This window comes from Phallusia mammillata, chromosome 8, assembly GCF_965637545.1.
Source record: "Phallusia mammillata chromosome 8, kaPhaMamm4.hap1.1, whole genome shotgun sequence".
In the NCBI taxonomy this organism is placed as follows: domain Eukaryota; kingdom Metazoa; phylum Chordata; class Ascidiacea; order Phlebobranchia; family Ascidiidae; genus Phallusia; species Phallusia mammillata.
The window spans coordinates 2220114-2241001 of NC_137259.1; the positions used below are offsets into that span (position 1 = coordinate 2220114).

Below are 20888 nucleotides of genomic sequence, written 5' to 3' on the forward strand. Positions count from 1 at the left end.
TAAGGACTTGTGCAATGTTTGGAAACTCCAGCAACCAGTATGTTGCACTAAACGTCGCTAGTGGCGACCCAAGCAAGTCAAAGCATTCGTCTTTGTGGAGAGTAAGTTTAAAAATCGAATTTTGTGATTTAAAATTTTTTGACATAAAATCGTGGTTTGCAAAGTTTATGATCACTTAAAACTGAAAAAGCTTTGTGTTTAGCACTTTAGATGTAAAAAAAATATGTTTAAATTTCTTTTTTTAAACTAAATGCCTCGAAAATAAGTGTTTGTAGAATAAAGTTAACTTCCATTATCAACGTTATTGTTGCTGCAATATATATGTCAGCTGTGTAATTTGTATGTTGAAAATGCAAATGTTTCAAATTTCTGGTCTGCAGAGTATAATAGCTGCACATGCCAGTTGTGTTTGAAAAACACTGAAATTCAGCATAAAGTACTAGTCCGGTGTATCAGTAGTGTTGTACTCGGTAATAATGGACTGGCATGCAGACTTGGGGGTTGTGTATGCACATATATGGGAGTAAATGGGACATGATGGTCCTGCAATCCCAAGACCATGTTGGGAATTGCTATATTCTGCAGACTTGTCCAGTTCTGTTGCATTTGTCACTTAAATGACTCAACATTGCCTATTTTTATCTAGAGGTGGAAAAGAATGCCTTCATTCCAGAAACGAGCTTCAATAGCAATTTTGTTGCTTGTTCTTCTAATGGCAGTTGTGTTTTATAACAAATCTGCCCAACCCAACAAACCAAGCTCTAGTGTTTCAAAGAAAAGCAACAAAGATCATAACAAACCTCCGAACAAGTCAGTGAATATAATTGCATTAAAATAATGTATAAAAGAACATGTTTTTAACAAATAATAGCACATTAATTGTGAATTTTTGGACCTTTTTGTTGTAGTAACGGACTCATACTTTGTCAAATTAGCTAATTTATGTCTCATCAGTCACTGGCTTGACACCTTTTCATGGCCAAGTATTTCATGCAAATTATCGATTTGGAAAACTATTTAAAGTTGCAAAAGGTTTTAAAGTTAACTACAGCTTTGTTGCTTGGTATATAGCTCCAGTTCTGTTTTTGTAATGTTAACTATTATTGTCTTTTCGTTGTAGAATCAAAAGCAATGAAAATGAAGAAGTTGTTGCCCAAGTTCAGCATCCTGGTTTGGTTCAGTTGGACGATGCTAAGAAAAAAGCATTACAAGATTTAGAAAACAGAATCCAAGAAGATATGAAGGTCATTAAATATATGTTGTAATGCAAAGCAATTGATCACCCCTACTGAGTAAACTGTTACAACACACAAAGTATTATTTTGGTCAAATATGAAGTTTGTTCTGTATATTATATTGTTGCCAACATTATTTAATGCATTGAATGAAACTTGGTTTTAGTTATTTGGACTTTAGCATTTCCAGTTGACCTTTGCTCCCAGGATGCAGACAGCAATGTTTTGTTTATTTTATTGCCTCTGTTTTTACACAATACCCATTATATGTTGGACATATATATATATGGCATTTATCAGTACACACAGTTTGACCAGGAAGTTAACTTTTCATGGTCATTGTAAAAAGTAGAATAGATTTGTAAAGTAACACATATGCTGAAAAGCAAATAGGTTAAACCCTGTGAATTTTGATATTCAACTTTGCTTTTCTAATCTTTAGTGCCCACCTAAAGTTAGGAGCCATTTTAACCTATTTCAACTTTCCTAATGACTATGTTATCTCACAAAACATACATATCTACATGATGACTTATAAGCAATGATGTAAAAAATGTCATAACTGTATTCTTCATATAATTGGTGAAAATCCAAGTTATGATTTTTTATTTGCTCTACACTTTTTGTAATCATTATTATCATTGCAGAAAGAACCAGAGCGTCGAAGACCACCAAAGATTATAGCTGGTTTAAGAAAAGAAGAGAAGGCAAGTTTTATTCTGTGTCATATGTATGTTAATGTGTCACCAATAAACAATTATTGAAAATGGAATCAGATAAAAATCCAAGTTGTGGAGTTAGTTAACAATTTGACGACTTTGACTCAACGCTTATAAAATTGAATTTCAATGCCAGTATTTCGAAGTTAATGCTTTTATACCTGGGTGCAGGCCTAAAATGTCCATTTTCCAAATCAAGTTGTTCTCAGTAGTAAATTGTGGGTGGATGGTAAATTCTTTGATGTTTATATTTGCATAGTATGTTTGTTACTCTAAATTGTGGAAACCGTGTACAGTTTGTGGGCTTTTCAAAAAACAAACAACTTATATGTGTTAGGGTTTTTTCCGATTTCAAATCTAAAATGCATTTACATTTACTTTACTAAATGTTTCTTAACAACAAAATACTTCCTTGCAACAGATTGATGAGGATATAGTTGGGGACGGAGACACCCAATTAGTTCAGGGTGTCGGAAACAATGACTTTGATGACGGTGCTGCAGAACATCTTGTGGAAGTAAGTTGCATGCGTGTTGAAGTTCTTGCATTCATGAGACCTCAGGCATTTAGTCAATTTTATTATTGCTAAACCTATTTTACCCAGTCATGTTTGTAGAGTTCTTCTGGCAAATGTAATTTTATTTCCGATGTTTCATCAGGGTAAATGAAGATGACCTTTATAGGACGTCGAAACGTCAGAATAAAATTACATTTGCCAGAAGAGCTCTACAAACTTGATATTATGCCTGGCAGCACTAGCTATTTTACCTATTTGATTTCTGATTGTGTTAATTCCTGATGTGGGCCCGACGGACTGTGATGATATATTTATTTCCACATTTAGTTGTACAGTTTTTTAATGTCTTCAACTTCAAGCATTATATAATACATATTATTTGTGTAATACAGAAGAATGAATATGAGGAAGAGGACAAACCACGACATATACCAGCACCAGGTAAACTTATCAATAATGTAATTTGTTTTTAAATTTGTTTTTGTTAAGTTATTTAGGATTTTTCACAATTACTAACTGGTGGGGACAAGATTGTAACAACACGCTATGAAGAAATTAATGATATTTTAAACCTAAATGCATAGAAGAATGGAGGTGACATTAAACTGCAAACTTGTTTTGGATTTAGTTTTTTTTTAAACCTGTCCTCTATTTTACAAAACATTTCCAGTACACGAGCATATTATACATTCTTAGTACTTTGAACAGGGCTATGTACCTAATAGAAATCATGTGTTTTTACTCATACCTTTTCTAAGAACCACATATAATTTTCATCTATTTAAAAGTTGGTCTATCTGTCCAGTAAAAGTTGTCAATTAACATAGGTACATTTTCCAAATGAATTAATTAGCTAAGTGGCGAACAGGAAATTTTTAAAGTCACACTATGGTGATAACAGGGTACGAAAGTTTAAGATTATGAGCAATGAGTATGCTAAATAACAAAACGCAAAAACAGGACACTTAAAAAGAAAGTCAATTTTATAAAAAATGTGTTGTAAACAAATTCAGCAACATGCCGCATATCATAAACTTTCCTTTTCACAGATTTTCGATTCCTGTCTTCAGTTGATCAAACAGAACAGCAGAAGTTTATTGTGAAGATGTTTCAGCATGCGTGGAAGGGTTACAAGGAGTCTGCTTGGGGCCATGATCATGCACATCCAATTTCAAAGACTCATGATGATTGGTTTGGCATTGGTCTTACTCTGATTGATGCAATTGATACAATGTACATCATGGGACTGGAGGAAGGTATAAGCAATTTGTTGAAAACTGATTAAATGTTTAGCTGATGGTTTTATACTGGTATAAATACCAGAGTTTTATGCTTGACTGGAAATGTTTCCAAAAACATATGGATCTCTTTAATTTTTTAATTTTTACTGGAAATCTAACATTGTTTAGTTACCTATTTTTGGTCAAAAATGAGTGATTATCACTAATGAAAAAGATTTTTTAAACTTTGCATTGCAAATTTTGACATCAATTGAGACATTTATTGACCTACAGGTCCTTAAACAAAGATATTTTTGTATATCTTTGGGCAACTGGAATAAATAGTACAGATTACTGATTTAAATTTTCTTTTCAGAATATGCTGATGTTCGTGATTTTGTTGCCACAAAGATGAATTTTAATGTAAATGTCGACGTGAATTTGTTTGAGTGCACGATTCGAGTTCTTGGTTCAATGTTGAGCATGTATCAGATCAGTGGAGATGCAATTTACCTTGAGAAAGCGGTAGGTGCTGTGATGACTAAGTTTTAGTTTGATAGTTTAAAACCCAGTTTTGAAATATTTGTTTGACTAAATAAGGCTTAATTATTTGGGAATTTTTGAGGTGACAATTTTTTGGGTATGTATAATCTGAATAGAAAAGGACAAGTATTTTCATAAATTTAAATTTTTTAAATGTATTAATAGACCCAATTTTTCGTGTTGAAACGGAGATAAATTTATAAAGTGCCAAATAAGATACATTTGTTAAATGCCAATCGAAAAGCAATATACTTCATTTTTGTGTGGATCTTAATGCATACCAATATATATATATTTCAAAGAGCATCAACGGACTAAATAACTTTCATTCAAACAAATTAAAACATTTTACAGAAAGATATTGGCAACCGACTTCTACCTGCTTTGAGCATGTCAGTATCAGCTGTTCCATATTCTGATGTGAATTTGAAGACAGGAAATGCACGACCACCACGTTGGGGTCCAGATAGCACTGTATCTGAGGTTACGACCATTCAACTTGAATTCAGAGAGCTTTCTTTTATTACCAAAGACCCAAAGTACAAGGTACAGAGAATATTTAGTAAAACGTCTGTTGTATTGGGCCTAAATACTAAAGTTATAAAATATTACATAAAAAATTTTGGAAAAAAGGTAAAAAGGAATTAAAATTATTTTTTTGGAGTTATCTGTCATAATGAAATAACTTTTAATTGTACTAAATTACCAAAGACCCCAAGTATGAAAATTTTATACTTTGCTTTGAGCCCAGATACTGAAGTTGTAAAATCTTACATACAAAATTTTGGATTCCCAAGGTTTTAAAATTTGTTTGAGCCAACTGTTTTTTTTTAATGAAAAAACTTTTAAATGCCCTAAAATCTATGTTTTAAATGTAATGTAACCAATTTATTTTGTACAAATACAAACTAATAAACACTATGTTTAGACTTAAACACTATTTCATTAAAAAGCATAGCTGCCTAGTCCACCAGTGCAGGTATTGTATGAAATTCTCAGGTATTCATGTTTTTGAATAAAATACCCAGTGTGTTAGGTAATTCCACAACTGTGGCATATTTTTACCAAAATACAATACTTAAAATATGATTTGATAGGATGCCGTGGACCGAGTGTCAGATCATGTAGCAAGTTTATCAGGGAAGAAAGATGGTCTTGTTCCGATGTGGATTAATGCTAATACTGGATTATTCCGACCCGGGGGAACTCTAACTGTTGGTGCAAGAGCTGATAGTTATTATGAATATTTACTCAAACAGTGGGTTCAGGTAAGCTTAGTTTTGCTATGTTACAAAATTAAATTGAAACAATCTAACAAAATAACTAACCGAGAATTCATACGCAGTAAAGAATTTTTTTTGCAATTGCTTTAACATTTTCTGTTTTTTAACTTTGGTATGCTTGATGCAAGTACAATGTTACATAGTTCAGTTAATACTATAGACATTAAATTATCCAACTTTGTGGTATATTATTATGGAGTCAATTAGCATATGCATTCAATTAAGAAAATATGCAAGTACCCAGATTTGCATATACAGAGGTACTTACAATTTGCATATATACAGCATGGTTTACAATGACATAATTTTTGCTTACAGACAAGTCAGACTGAGCAAAAATATTTGCACCGATATCTTGAAGCAGTTGGAGGAATTAAATCTCATTTGGTCGGCCATTCTATGCCAAGCGGATTTACTTATGTTGGTGAACTTTTAGGTGGAATTACTCCTAGTGCAAAGATGGTGAGATGAATTCGTTGATTTTCATGCGAAGATTAGTGAAATTCTGTTTAAGATAAGTAGGGTCAAACTTCATTTAAAAGGCTTTATTTATTTATTTTGTATATGGTATATGGTATATGGTATATGGTATATGGTATTTTGTATATGGTATATGGTATTTTGTATATGGTATATGGTATGGGCCAAAACTAAATGTTTTTGTATGGTCAAACACTGCATTGTGACGTCACAAACGTTCCCAATTCCACGGTAGTTTTGTAGCTTTCCAAGGTCACTTACGTCACCAGCGATGTATTTAGCTGTTCAGGCTCCAGAAGTACGCGTTTTTCCACCATCTTCTTACACATTTAAAAAAGCAGTCATTTTTGTTCTTTGATACCCTTTCGAACACTAGTTTCGTATGTTAGCAGAGCAATAAACTCATTTCCTCAACCTGGTTAGCATATTTGACAGTTCAGAGAATTTCCAAAACCCGAGATTCGCCCAAACCAGGGCTGATCAGTTTTGTCAGTTGAGTTGCAATTTTAGGTCGTGCTTAAATTAGGTATTAGGCTTAAATTTGATAAATTAGCTTGATATCCTTGAAAGCTACTCGCGTACCACCTGAAAAGTTCCGGCGTAGCATTAGTGGTACGTGTACCACAGTTTGAGAACCACTGGTGTATAGTGTTCCAAATTTTTTTTGCCAGTAAATTACATACAAAGGTTTTGTGTGCTTCTGTTAATTGATTGTTTCACTTTCAGGACCACTTGGTTTGTTTTCTGCCTGGCACTCTTGCTCTTGGATCAAAACTTTTGTCTGAATCGCATCCGAAAGAATCCAGGGAGCATCTTGAACTTGCCAGAGATTTGATGGCAACGTGTTTTGAGATGTATCAGAATACACCAACCGGTTTAAGCCCTGAGATTACCTACTTCAATCTTGCCGAACGAGCAAAGGAAGATCTATATATTAAGGTAGCAATGTGATGTGCATGCAAAGTAGCATTTAAACCAATTTAACCATTGCTTAAACAAGAAAAAATGGCAGAACATTCCATGAACAAAAGTTTAAACAAACTAGTTTAGAGATTTTTGAACGGTTTTAATTGTATTTTTCAGTTGTTCTAAATACATGCGTCTTTTAAAATTTAGAACAGTTTAGTTTAAAGACAATAATAAAAACAGGGTGACTACTCTATTGTTACGTTGTATACTATATGGCGTCATAAAATTCGTTCAAGCTAAGTCAAAACCTATGTAGTTATGGTCTTTATATGCTAACGTGCACCAATTAACATTATTTTAGCAAAAAAAATGTAGGACTTGGAAACCGTTAAAGTTTGTTAACTTAGCTGAAGCCCTCAAATCCTGCAACGCACTACAAACTAATTTTTTAAATTTTCAGCCGCTCGACCGTCACAACTTGCTTCGTCCTGAAACTGTTGAATCTTTGTTTTATCTTTGGAGAATCACGAAAGATCCCAAATATCGTGAGTGGGGTTGGGACATTGCTCAAGCATTCGAAAAACACACCAAGGTAATGCATAAATTTCTTTCGATTCATCAATTTTTTTGCAAATTAAAAATCACTGGGAAATTAAATTTTATGCATAATATGTTGTTATGACGTAACACCATCGTTATTATTACGTCACAGGTTGCGAGCGGTGGTTATACGTCAGTGAAAAACGTCATGGACCCGAACAATCCGAATCCCTTTGATAAAATGGAATCGTTTTTTCTTGGTGAAACACTAAAGTATTTGTTTCTATTATTTTCCGACGATGACTCTCACATATCTTTGGATGAGTGGGTTTTTAACACGGAAGCACATCCCTTTCCTATTCGCTCCTCCGCGGCCGTGTCGTGAAGTTTCAGATTCCGAACTTTTCCGAACCTGTAGTAAATTTTAACACCTCGGATTCCGAACTTTTTCGAAATTGTAATTCGTGACACTTCGGATTCCGAACTTTGCCGAAACATCTATTCACGATACTTCGGGTTCCGAACTTTTCCGAAGTTTCGACTCTTGACATTTGGGATTCCGAACTTTTCCAAAACTTTTGTTTCTGATAATTCGGGTTCCGACATTTTTGATCCTTAGTTAGCGACCATTGTAAGCTAAAAGACCTTAGCTGCCGACCACATGGAAATTAATGAAGGTATCACTACGATCTTGCATAAAACTATGAGTTAAGAAGTTTATTGTTGGGATTAAATTCCCTTTGATTTTGCGCTGTTTTGCATCTTTTGTTAAATTTCCAAACCCAATTGTTTGCAAAGTTTTCTATGCACTTAAACGGGGCGCAGTTTGATTGGTCGAGTTTCTCGTGAGTTGTGTATTACGTCACACTGACAGTCAACCACGTGACTCGGTCTGTCGATTTTGATGAGCAATGCAAAATACTTAGAGCAAAATGGTTGAAGTTGATCAATTTTGTTTTCTCTAACAACTAACAACCTAACTTTTAGTTACTGACGGGTGCCACAAGTAAAGCGATACAAACACCTATTGGCTGGATATTAAGCCTTTTAGTCCTATCTAAGTTGCATTTCTCTCTGATTCTCTCTACCTATATACAAACATAAACTTGCATTTATTTCCGCTGTGTACAGACAATGTACACTATATTACCCTGTGGTGAAACAAACATCTGGTTGCTATAACATATCCCAACTTATTTGTTAACGGTACGATCACATTTGTTTTGGCCTATTTTAGTTTCAACTCTTAGTAACTTAAAATACAGTCTTATTTTGGTGGTAAGTATTTTTTTGTTCTCTAAGTTTTGAATTGCTTTACTTTGACTGTTCTGTTTCCTTTAAATGTTGGTTTGTTTCATTGCAGTTATTGTAAAGTAACCGTCTTCATATTTATCTGTATAAACTGGACTTAGACTGTAGTTCAATATGCAGTTATGCGTTCTATAACATTCATTGTCTTCTGTTTGTGTCGGTGACTTGAAGGCGACAAAGACCCCTGGTTGAACCCGATTAGTTATTACATTTCAATTAATGCACTGTTATAAAATAATTTTGCAACAAGAAAAATTGCTGGTGATTCTGACTTATTTTGCCCACTCCAGGGGCCCGCAACCAATCACATGCACGCAAAGTTACAGAAACCTGTCTGCTTTCTGGCTACTGTCCAAAACAGCTTATACAAAACCTCAATTACATAAAAAAATATTGCCACGAAAAGTCGTTTCCATTACGACATGACCACTAAATTGACACGCTGCGTTTAAAAGGTTGCCGACCCCTGATCTGCCCTCAATAGTATCGGTTGGTACTTCGTAACCCTTTCTCATTCTCCTCTTGTGCATTTCTAAAGAAGTACTTTATAATATAAGTTAGAAGCTTTTATTGAAGCCAACAATTTATTTCTTCAACACTCTTCATTTTGTTGATTGTTACATTTAAATACGAGTACAAATGCCGAACCTCTTATGTAGAGGTTGTTATTCTGCAAGGTTGTTATATGTCGTGTATTCCCATACTAATACTTTTATAATATTGCAAGCTTTGAACAAACATTTGATTTCTTGGTAATTCTCTTGTAGTTTATGAAACCTACTTATATGTAACTGAAGCTTTTTTCCCACTTTTTTACTTCTGAAATTCAGTTGTTACTTACAAATGATTTTGTTTAATTTTTGCAATGGCAATAAGCAGTACAAGTTATATCCAACTTTTTTGCGAAGACTTGGCCATTATTTTCGTCGTATATTCGCAATTTTATGTGAAACTATCTCAAAATGTTCAAAACGTTTTTGAAGATATAGCACTAACTTTGTACAATAATTGTCCAAAAAATGCTGTTTTTCGACTACTATGTTCTTAAATGTATCGTAACTGTTGCGTTTTTCTTCATGGCAGGTTTCCATTTTAATCTAAAGTAATAAGAAATATTTAATTTGGTAATTTGCTGATTGTGCCGTCATGAAGAAGCGGGTTTGGGGGCTGGTGGGGTGTTTTGTCGCCGGGGGCTTTTTGGGGCGAGAGCTGGAACGTCGTCACACCCTGGGAATTCCCCTCTTGGGTGAGGCAAAAGCGGCCCAACCACCACGAATTCCTCAAATTATGAGATATGGGTTTCCAAGTAACACTAACATAAAGGTTCGTCAAAATGCACAAAAATATATATTCTATTTCAGAGGTTCCCAACCTTTATCGACGAATTCCTCCCCTTAACAATACAAAACATTCTCATTCCTCCCCAATAGACTACATAGTAGATGCTAAGCCGTACATCTTTTTAAAATTAAGTATTTAATCAACTTCACAGGTTATATTCCCAGAGCTTAAGTGTCTATTTAACCACTACATGCAAAAATTTAAGTAAATTCCTCCCCGGTTGGTAGAAATATACTTAAAATGTAAACTATCTTGATTATAATAAAAACTACATACATTTGCGATGCTCTTATCAACACAATATTTAGTTATGTTTATAGCAAACGTATTAACATGTGTTAACAACTTGTTTTTTACTTTTTTAGGAACGTGGAAATTACGTTCTCTCATACGATAGAAGAAATCGTAACCCAAACTGGGTATTCGAGCATCTCACTAAAGATATTGTGGCGAAAACTGAAGACAGCGCAGATAGAACTAATATCAACTTCATAGGTATGTCACAGTACGCTGCGGGCTCATTGAATGCGTCTTACCGAACCAGCCGATCACCAAGCATTTAATACAAGTAGGCTACCAAAAAACATGTTAAGATGAACAGAAATTCAAACTGGGTTCAGCCCTCAAGCGTTCATGCAAACTAGCGATCACCGCACACCCATATAAAAGTTATGATACGCCAGGTCTATTAAAGGCCTAATAAGACAAATAAGTTATGTGTAACAAAAGAAGTTGGCCGAGTGCTTAGTCTTGTGATGACAATGTCAGGGGTGCTAATCTTATCTCGGTCGCTTGTGTTTCCTGAGCAAGATACTTAAGCAGCATTGCTCCAACCCAGTGTTTCCCGATGGGTTGAACTAAATTGAAGTCAGCAACTGCCCAATTCGAAAAAATCAAATAAAAAATTATCAACGGACTTGCAATAAAAACAGGCAGCTCGACGGCAGGCTCATTGTGAGCATAACGTATTCTGGCGTTGCCCGCCCACCGAGGATAAACATGGAAACAAACTAACAAAAGATGGTAGTTGTTAAAAACTGTCATTGAAACTCCTGTCATTTATTGCTAGCGCAGCAATCAAACTGGTTTGACGTCCACCTGGTGTAAAATTTAACCATGCATTATATTTTACAGAAGACCAAACGATCCCTAAGATATTTCGTTCAACCAACAGAGATTACCTTAACAGTGGGTATGACCGTGGTCACATGGCTGCGGCAGCCAATCACAGGTCAGTTACGTCATTGTAGACTTAGCTTGACCGATTACTTCCAAATTCTACTAACGTAAGAATTCACAACAGAAGAGTTTGCCAAATATCGATGGATGGCGTAAAGAGCATTAAAGAAAATTGAAAAGCATAATTATGTAAAAATGGCGACGGTCGGGTTGGGGTGCGGTTTTTATAATAATAATAACAATAAAAACGAATATATAAACTTAGTTGCGTTGTGACGTTCCTGCGTGTAGTTCTTGTTTCCATTGTTTATCGTGCACTCTACTGTACTACGCGCATTTAGTGTTATTTACCCTGATGAAGGGGACCTGTATAGGACGTCGGAATATAACTACTTGCCAGAGAGCTCTTTAAATTGGATATAAACTTAGTTTGTAACCATTTTTAACAAAATTATATCTTAATTTATCCTGTGCGGCAGAGCTGATCAGTATTGGATGGAAGAGACTTTTCTTCTCTCAAACATTTCCCCACAACACCCACACTTTAACAGAAACGCTTGGAACAATTTGGAGAGATATGTCAGAAGTCTTGCTTTCCACTACGAAAATGTATACGTATGTACCGGCCCTCTCTACTTGCCCATGTAAGTCCCAATGAGTATGTTATATTATCCTTCGGCTTTTGCGACCTGGTCGTTGGGACGTATATTATGTATGACGTCATATTGGCAGGAAAAACATTTGTGACGTCACAGTAAAAATTAAATGCTTTGATTCGCCAAACAGGTATCTTTTTTCTGCAGGAGAATGCCAGATGGAAAATCTTATGTGACTTACGAAGTTTTGGAGCCAAATCATGTCGCTGTCCCGACCCATTTCTTCAAGGTAAGGTTGGGTTAGTCTCATCGCAATAAAAGTGTATGTAAAACACAGGTTATCCAACCTATTGTACACGATAGAGCCTATGGAGCCATTTTGTATCCAAAATAACATGTGTGGCGAAAAACACAAAAATTGTTTGATTTATACAAACTGGAGAGCTTCAACGCGACTTTCATTGGCCAAATTGTTTGAACCCAAAAGCTGCTTTCAAAACAACTACAGTACTTGTTTTCGTGCAGCGTTAAGATTAAAGATAGGTAACAAAAAAGTTCCAGATATGCCGCTAAAAAAATATGATACAAAAATACACAACAAATACGAAAGTACCACACAAGCATTGTAACCTATGCATAAGTTTATTGTGCTGTTCACAATTTAAAGTTGTTTCAAAATTACTTCCCCTGTTTAAGTGTAACCTAAACGAGTTTGTTTTTCAGGTTGTCCTACTTGAGACTGGTGGAGATTTTGCACTGAGGAGTTATGTGATGCCTAACAGAGAAGTAGATCCCAGTACTCCGTTAAGGGAATTCGAACAACCGATTGAGGCGATCGAGAAATCAGCAGGTCGGCAACATTGTTACTAAAAGTTGTTGTAATTTAAGGGTTAGATGCCATTTTCCTAAAATATGGCGCGTAAAAGGGTAGAAATGTGTAATGAACACCCATTTTAGTGAATTGGCATCTAACTCTCAAATTACAACAACTACAAGATTTTGCCGTAAACAACAATTGCCAGATTGCAAATTGGGTTGTACTTTTGGGTTCGGCTCCCAATTTCTTTTTGGTGGCTTACAACGACGAATAACTGACTTTTTTCTTTCTTTTATTAAATACATATATGAACGATGAACGACCTGTGAAAGTAAATGTATGTTTACGTTGGCGACACTTTACTACAAGCTGATAGATGCAATATCATTGACATTTGTGATTCGACTTTTTTGCTGGTTTGCCATGGAGTTTTTCTACGTAGCTTAGTTACTTACATACAGTATTGTTGAATCGGTAAAGCAAATTTAGACTTCAAGCCAAAAGCAATTCGTTATGTTCCCTTACAAAAAATGCTGATTTTAAATACAATTGACCGAAGGTTATTATAGTAAAAAATGTTATGACTCCAACTCTACATTACTTTACATTTAACTTGTTATTTTGTTGTTTTAGGCTTGCTTTTTCTTAGTGGACTTCCATCAGCACAACAGCGGAACATAGTTCAAAATCAAAGTCGTCGACTTAGAGCGTTTTAAAAACATTATACGCATAATGCTTCAAATTTTGCATGCTTTAGACCAGGGGTCGGCAACCGCCGGTCCGCGACGAGTTCGTTACCGGGCCGTATAATTTTTCAGGTTAAAGGCTTTGAAATATTTTGGTCATGTATTCCGGGGATGTTACCTAATTTATGCGTTTTCATTGTTCAACATTTGTGGTTTTTTGAAGGCCGGTTCGCGAAAAAAATTCGGCTTTAAAAACGATTCGCAGAAGAAAATGGTTGCCGACCCTTGCTTTAGACAAGTTACATATGATTTTGTTATTGCTATAACATTTTGTTCACTCCAGCAGTGCTATTGTATATTACATGGTGCTATTCAAATGACATTTTTCTATGCAATGAAGTATTGTCCAAAACGTTCTATTCCATTCCGTGCTGTGTCGCTTGCAATTGGAATTTATGCTGTGTGCTAACCCAATGAAAAATTAATCGCCTTAACCTTCGATACTGCTTTATTTGTTGGACTGTAAAATCTCATGTTTTGTATGTTTTTTTTATTCATGCCTACTGTGGAATATTGTTCTTTTAATGTGCCTTTAGTTTTCACACTGTCATTAAATGAGGTAATAGAAATGTTTATTGAGTGATACGTGTTTTAAACAGCTTAACTGGCTGGTGAAGTGTTTTTCCTACAGAAAGTCTGACTATACACTATTGCCTTTTGACTTTAAAAGGCTTCTGTCTCTGCATAGCTTATGTTTCCCTGCTGCCGTGCGTTCGAATACCACCTAAGGTTACAATCCATTCAGAGATTTCAAATTGCACCTCTTAAACATCTGGCGTAATATTATCCATAAAATCTATAGTGTCTGAAACGCACTGTATAGGGCCATGTGGCTTTCCGTGGTTTTGTGCGTGGCTTTAAGGTTGCCTCGACCGTAGTTGCTGGTCAACAAATAAAATAGTGATGAGTCGGCAATGCGATGATGCTTTGAAAGACATACTAGCAGTGGAGGGATTCAGATTTATTGCTAGCCGGTTCTATCACAAAAGTCATATTTTTCAGCCGGTTCTGTTACAAAAAGTTCATTGACAGTAACCAGTAATGCTTTTAGGTTGTAAACGTTAAAGATTCGGTTTGGTCGAATCGCAAATAACTTTTCAGCCGAAACCGAAGCCTTGATACATCACTGTCGTATTTTTATAGCCAATGTCCAGCGAATTTCAACAGAAAATCAAATAGTAAATGTTGCGATGCTGAGTGCTCGGGTGTTTAGGCTACTCTCAAGTTTTTCCCACTTGGCATTTCCGACGAAGTAAACAGAACTTGTCGGTGTTTCCAAGATAATCTTCCCGCCGGATTTCATCACTTTTGCCGTAGTTTCACTTTTCACACTTTGCGCAACTGATAGCGATAAATCAATATCAACTGATTGCTATCGGAGAATTAGGAAGTTTAAAAGTGTGAACAAGTTGCCACTGTCAGAACTAGTAGATTACAAAATTATTTGCACGATGTGTGGACCACAAAAATATTAATTTACAATCCAATGTAACAACTGTCGTTGAAAGGACAAATGACATAACCGATATAGCCTATACTAAAATTTGTATAGGTAAGCATATTCAACAGATAGAAAACAGTAAGCCTTTTTACATGATCGAATCGAATCGTATCGTTGATGCGCATTCTGTGACGTCACGATTTCGATTCGCTAAAGCGTAAAATTACATGGTTGCCGAATCGAATCGCATTCAAGGTTTTCAGCTTTGCGCAAAAACGATATGGTGGTCATTGTAAAGTGATATACAAACATAAGGCCGGATAATTGTTAATTTTTAAGTATTTTTAGACTTTCAGTCTATTCTTCCGAAAAAATCTGAATTAATTTGTGTGCAGCAGTTGTTTGCGTCGAGTTTAGACATACCAAATGTATGAATTTGTTTATTGTGAACAGTTAAACCCTCAGGAATAGTTGGAAGAAATATTCAAAGTGTATAGATCACTCTGACTTCATTGTCCAATAGTAATAAGTGCTGATTTCTAAGTTGTATGTCCTAAAACTGTATTACATTTCCAGGCCATGTAGCACATTAAAAAAATTCTTTATATGACTGTACAAATCTATTAAATTTGTTTCATTAGTCTATTGTGGGTTATATGTATAAAAAACGACTAATTTGTATAAATTTGCACCAGTTGGACGAAAAACTCGGTTAAATATGTAACTTGGTGTATGGAACGTTCGTTCAGTATTAGCTACAAATTTCCCCGTTATTTTCGGCACCAAATTAAACAAACAACATATGGTTTCAAGTTGACCTACTTGTTCACAAAAGAGTTCTCCTAAGCGTATTGGGGCCTAAGCGTATTCAAACCATCTGTGCCGAGCGCATCGAGAATCGGAGAAGTCTAATACGCTTTGCCTTTTTTCTTTTTCGAAAAGGAGAGAAATGCGTATCGAATAAGCGTATTTGAAGACGACACCTTTATTTTTAGTTTTACCCATGTTGTGTGCTTTTACAAGACTGAGGGTTTCTATACGAATAAAATAAAATCCTTGTAAGTTATTCAACACACGGTAAAATTTTAAACAGGAAATTATACCAGACAATAAAATGTGCACCAGAGTAAAAAACTGCTTCTATTTGAAGTGTAAACTTTGGGCACCTTATGCAACGTTGTTTGTGTAACATAATAGTGGTATTAAAAGGGGATTTTTAGGTGTACTTAACGTGCTTACGCAACTCTGGTTATGTAATAAATGTTATGTAACTGAAAATCTCTAGTTTTAATTTAAGTCAAAGTAATCGCCTTGACCTTCGATACTACTTGATTTGTTGTAAAATCTCATGTTTTTTTGAATGTTTTATTGATGCCTACTGTGGAATATTGTTCTTTTAGTGTGCCTTTAGTTTTCACACTGTCATTACATCTAGTATTTGTAGAATGTTTATTGAGTGACATTTTTGTTAAACAGCTCAACTGGCTACGGAACTGTTTTTCCTACAGAAAGTCTGACTATAGACCTTTGCCTTTTGGCTTTAAAAGGCTTCTGTCTCTGCATAGCTTATGTATATCTGCTGTCGTGCGTTCGAATCCAACCTATAAGGTTAGAATTGATTCAACATTCGACTCTTGAAGATCTGACCTAATATGTTTCATAAACCCATGGGGTCGCGGACATGCGGCTCTGCAGTTGAATAGAATAGTTGGTTATTTTGTAGCTTTTAGGGTTGCCTCGACCGTCGTTGACAGCCTAAAAACAAATAAAAAATATACGCGACAAAGCGACTTCTAAAAATATACCAGTCGATTTTTCCGCAGTTCGAAAGGCATTAAATAATTCAGCTGAACGAAGCTTCTACACATCAATGTAGTTGTAACCAATGTCCAGCAAATATTATTGATGGAGCAACTATTAAATGTTGCGGTGCTAGGTATTGAGTGCTCGGGTGTTTACTCTCAAGTTTTTCCCACTTGGCATTTCCGACGAAGTAAACAGAATTTGTCGGTGTTAACAAGTTAATCTTCCCGTCGGATTTCATCACTTTTGCCGTGGTTTCACTTTTCACACTTTGCGCAACTGATAACCATAATCAATGTCAACTAATTGCTATCGGTGAATTAGGAAGTTTAAAAGTGAGAACACGTTATCATTGTCAGTACTGATTGATTGCAAAATTGATAATTATGCTTCACGATGTATGGACCACAAAAATATTAATTCACAATCCAACGTAACAATTGTGGGTAAAAGTACAGATTACACAACCGATATAGTCAGTGGTGGGATTCAACTTTTTTGTCAGCCGGTTCTGTTATAAAAAATCCATTGTCAGTAATGCTAACCAGTTCTCTGATCTCATAAAATTGCGGAAGGCGGTTCTATAGAACCGGTGCGAACCGGCTGAATCCCACCATTGATATAGCCTATACTCAAATTCCAAAATTCTATAATTCAAAAGATATAGCAAGCAGTGTTTTTGCAAGATATTTCCATTTAAAGACGACACCTATATTTTTAGTTTTACCCATTCTGTGTGCTTTTACAAGACTAAGGGCTCTTACGCGAATGAAATTGAATCCCTGTTTTTATAATACAGTAAATTTGAAAATGAGGAAATTATACCAGACACTTAGATGTTCCACCGGGTTTGTACCTTTATGTTACGGTACTTTACATTGTGAAAATCCTTCTATTTTAAGTGCAAGCTTTAAGAACCTTATGTAACAGTGTTTGTGTAACTTAATAATGGTTAAAAGGTGAATTCGGTGTACTTTGCGTTGTTATGCAACTCCGGTTATGCAACTGCGGTTATGTAACAAGTGTTATATAACTGAAAAATTATATAACAGTTTTAATCTAAGTTCATTCCAGTACAAGGTCCGTATTTTTGCCAAAGCGCAAGATAGATTTGTTATGTATGAAATATAGAGAAAATGGATGACAAAATTACATAGGTTCATTTAAGTACAGCGTGGGTATTTCTTGCCTAGAAGCAAGGATTTGATTTCAGAAATTTGTTATGTATGAAAATATTTAAATGGATGACAAAATTACATAACACATTTGGGCTACTAAAATTGAGAAATAATAAGTTTTATGCGGTACTGACATTTTGTATAGCGCAGTGGTTCTCAAACTTTTTTTTGTTGCGACGCCTCTGGAAAAGTTTTCTGGACTTGCGACGCACCAGCAAATAAAAGTTAATGAGGAAACTTTTTATTAAAGTTATGTTTATTGATACAACAACAAAAAGCCACGAAACGGAACTATTCGGCGACGCCCTTGGAAAATTGAAACGACACACCAGGGCGTCGCGACGCACAGTTTGAGAACTACTGGTTTAGCGTATTAATTCTCAGTTTGTTTGTTTTTATTCCTATAAACGTTTACCTCAAAACTTTAAGATCATTCAATTTTTGACTCTAGACCAGGGGTGTCCAACACGTGGCATGCGTACCAAAAGTGGCACGCAGAGCATTTGAAAATGACACACAAGCTTTTGCAAATTCAGATGGTAAACATTAGGATTTGTCACGCAATTAAATTTGTTTGTATTGATTCTTCTTGGCCTTTATTCTAACTTCTGTAAAGATTACCAGTGGTAAAGTTACACAACCCACTATATAAATTGTTCTTTTTTGACAAAACTTAAGCCCCGTTGCAAACTATTTGTATCTTGTGTCGCATAAACATAATAAAAGGTCTTTGGAGTATCATAAATTGAGCCCGTACCGTTAAGACGTTTAAGAAATGGTTTGGAAAAGTACCAAACGTTGGCACGCCAGTATATTTTACAACTAAATTTGGCACGGCGGTGTGTTCGAGTTGGACACCCCTGCTCTAGACATAACGGACACTGAAACCCAGACTGACAAAACTTAATTATGTCGTCATTGTTATTCCCAGGAAATGCCTTTTTGTTTTGACAAAGCGAACAACAATGGGGCCTTAATGACGTAATAGGCCTGTCGGGCGGTCCCTGCTTCTTTTGATGTTAAAAGTCCGAGAGAAGATTCTTGAACGTTCGAGACAATTTCATGTGTTCCCACGCACCAAATCACGCAGTTAGTTGATAATTATGACCAAATTTAAGTGCGCAAAGGGGAATTCTATTTCTCGAGCTTCATCCTTGTTTGATCACGCCGCTGCTAAACTCGAATTTTTGTCAAGTCATTTAAATGTAATTTTTTTAAATTGAGATGTTGATTAGAGAGTTTATGCGAATTTTATAGACACCTTTTTTATAGATATGTTATATAAAGTTGTAAAAACGTTGGTTTGTCAATATTTTTTCCGACATTTCTTTAACTTTCCGTGACTATTATCAAAAAATACAAACTTAAAAATACAACTTAACTGTGCGATGTTTTTTTGCTAGTCTTGTTTGGGAATAAATATTCCTGCAAGTGCAAAATTAGACAAAAACATATCAATTACAGCCTTTCTTTAAGCTTAAAATTATTGACATGGTTGTCACACAATTTCAAGAAAGTTCACCAAACTAGCACTTAACGCAATTCCCGGGGATTAAAAGTTCAATCGTAATCCTACTTCAAAGTTCAGCTAAAGCTCTTGGAGTCTATTGTAGTTCAAGTCAGATTAATTCTAATTAAACAGCACCGCTCCCTGCTACAGGTCTACTATCAGTAGTTTCCTACATGACCCTCAGGCGATAATGTGGCACCTTCTGCGGGCCCGAGGAATTGTTTTTAACACGCTCGTCTGGCGCGTGCCTGATGTGTTGGGATGTTTGCACTGCATAGGAAGTCAGAAGTGTGAACTGCACCTTACTGGAAGCTATAAAGCAAAGAGTCTAAGTTGAGATGTCACTTATTCAGTTTTGAGTCTTGTATTAGAAGGTTGTAGTACCTATTTGTAGTAAGTATAAGTTCAAGTACATGTAGTGTATATGTAGTAAGTTCAAGATGTAGTGCAAGGAATTTGACCAGTTTATAAACAGACCTGTTTCAGGGATTATGTTTCCTTGATAAAGTGATTGAGAAAAATAAGCTTACTATCAGCAGTGAGGGCTAGCTTTAGGGTAATTCTATTATAGGCTACCTCTTACGCGTTATAGCCAAATTTATAAACCTTCCCAAACCGGACTAATGTGCGTAAATATTTTTCTGGTTTACGTCGCAAAAGAAGAATATTCTTGTATTCGAAATTATAACGTCGAACTGTTTTGCAAGTTAGATTGTATTTGGTAAAAAATGATAATTCTAATATCAGTTTTCAATTGAGCATTAGGCCTATTTGCGAAACGCAAAATGTACGTAGCCTATACCTTATGCTCCTGTAACAGTAGCAAATGGGTTCTAGCTGTCAAAACATTCATGCAAAAACACATCGCGCTATAAAACTAAATCCCAAAGTTAGAATAACAAATTTAAACATTTAAATCTTTCATCAGTAACACCTGCCGACCCCCTGCTGTGTTGTGATTTCTTTTTAAACTTGTTTGTTTTGCGTCGCGTGTAGACCGGCAGCGTCTCTTTATCGCGATTCTAAAACTGGCAACTCTTTTGGTTTGTTACGTCACAGAGCGACGTCGCGAAACGTTGTTTATGGAAGGAAAGCGTCAAATATTAAATAAACATCGAAGAAGCGCGATTAAATGCCCTGAATACTACCAGGGACAACTGTTACGCCTGTCTCTGTGACTTCATAATAGGAATGTTGAGATGATTGTTGTGTCACTGTAACTAGTTAGCACTGCAAGATATATAGCAAGTAAGACATTTGCTGGCGTGCAAATAATAGAGGTATATTTTAGTATCAAGGATTTCTTTTTATTACCTTCTGTGTAGCTGATAAGAATGTCGCGAATATTTTGCCTAATTAAGTTTTCTAAAAATATACGTTTGTATGTACTAAAATCACGCAACTACACCTTTTTATACAAGATTTATTCCATTTTGTGTGGATACACGCACCACAGACTTGACTAAACAGAACGTAATTGAGATTGAAGAACCTTTTTAGCTGAGTTGATGTGTCGTCAA

The 20888-nt window shown here is 35.4% G+C and overlaps 2 protein-coding genes across 2 annotated transcripts; both read left to right on the top strand.

Moving 5' to 3' along the window:
* Positions 1-14: 14 nt before the first annotated feature.
* On the top strand, positions 15-9840 carry LOC145204342 (endoplasmic reticulum mannosyl-oligosaccharide 1,2-alpha-mannosidase-like). Its single transcript, XM_080076853.1, has 14 exons — positions 15-101; positions 647-810; positions 1121-1244; positions 1883-1942; positions 2376-2471; positions 2864-2912; positions 3521-3727; positions 4068-4216; positions 4589-4780; positions 5332-5502; positions 5836-5979; positions 6724-6936; positions 7367-7498; positions 7619-9840. Exons 1-14 carry the CDS (start codon positions 15-17, stop codon positions 7829-7831), a joined length of 2001 nt encoding a protein of 666 aa, XP_079932979.1. The 3' UTR covers positions 7832-9840.
* On the top strand, positions 9832-14005 carry LOC145204343 (endonuclease G, mitochondrial-like). The gene is made up of 7 exons (XM_080076854.1): positions 9832-10080; positions 10464-10593; positions 11233-11329; positions 11757-11921; positions 12081-12162; positions 12597-12723; positions 13324-14005. The coding sequence occupies exons 1-7, from the start codon at positions 9904-9906 to the stop codon at positions 13404-13406; spliced, it is 861 nt and encodes a 286-aa protein (XP_079932980.1). The 5' UTR covers positions 9832-9903; the 3' UTR covers positions 13407-14005.
* Positions 14006-20888: the final 6883 nt, after the last annotated feature.

Coding starts and splice junctions, on each gene's coding strand:
- LOC145204342 (XM_080076853.1), top strand. CDS start 15: ATGTTTGGAAACTCCAGCAACCAGTATGTTGCACTAAACGTCGCTAGT. Junction 4,217..4,588: donor CAATTTACCTTGAGAAAGCG/GTAGGTGCTGTG, acceptor AACATTTTACAG/AAAGATATTGGCAACCGACT. Junction 7,499..7,618: donor CATTCGAAAAACACACCAAG/GTAATGCATAAA, acceptor ATTACGTCACAG/GTTGCGAGCGGTGGTTATAC.
- LOC145204343 (XM_080076854.1), top strand. CDS start 9,904: ATGAAGAAGCGGGTTTGGGGGCTGGTGGGGTGTTTTGTCGCCGGGGGC. Junction 10,594..11,232: donor AACTAATATCAACTTCATAG/GTATGTCACAGT, acceptor TATATTTTACAG/AAGACCAAACGATCCCTAAG. Junction 12,163..12,596: donor TCCCGACCCATTTCTTCAAG/GTAAGGTTGGGT, acceptor TTTGTTTTTCAG/GTTGTCCTACTTGAGACTGG.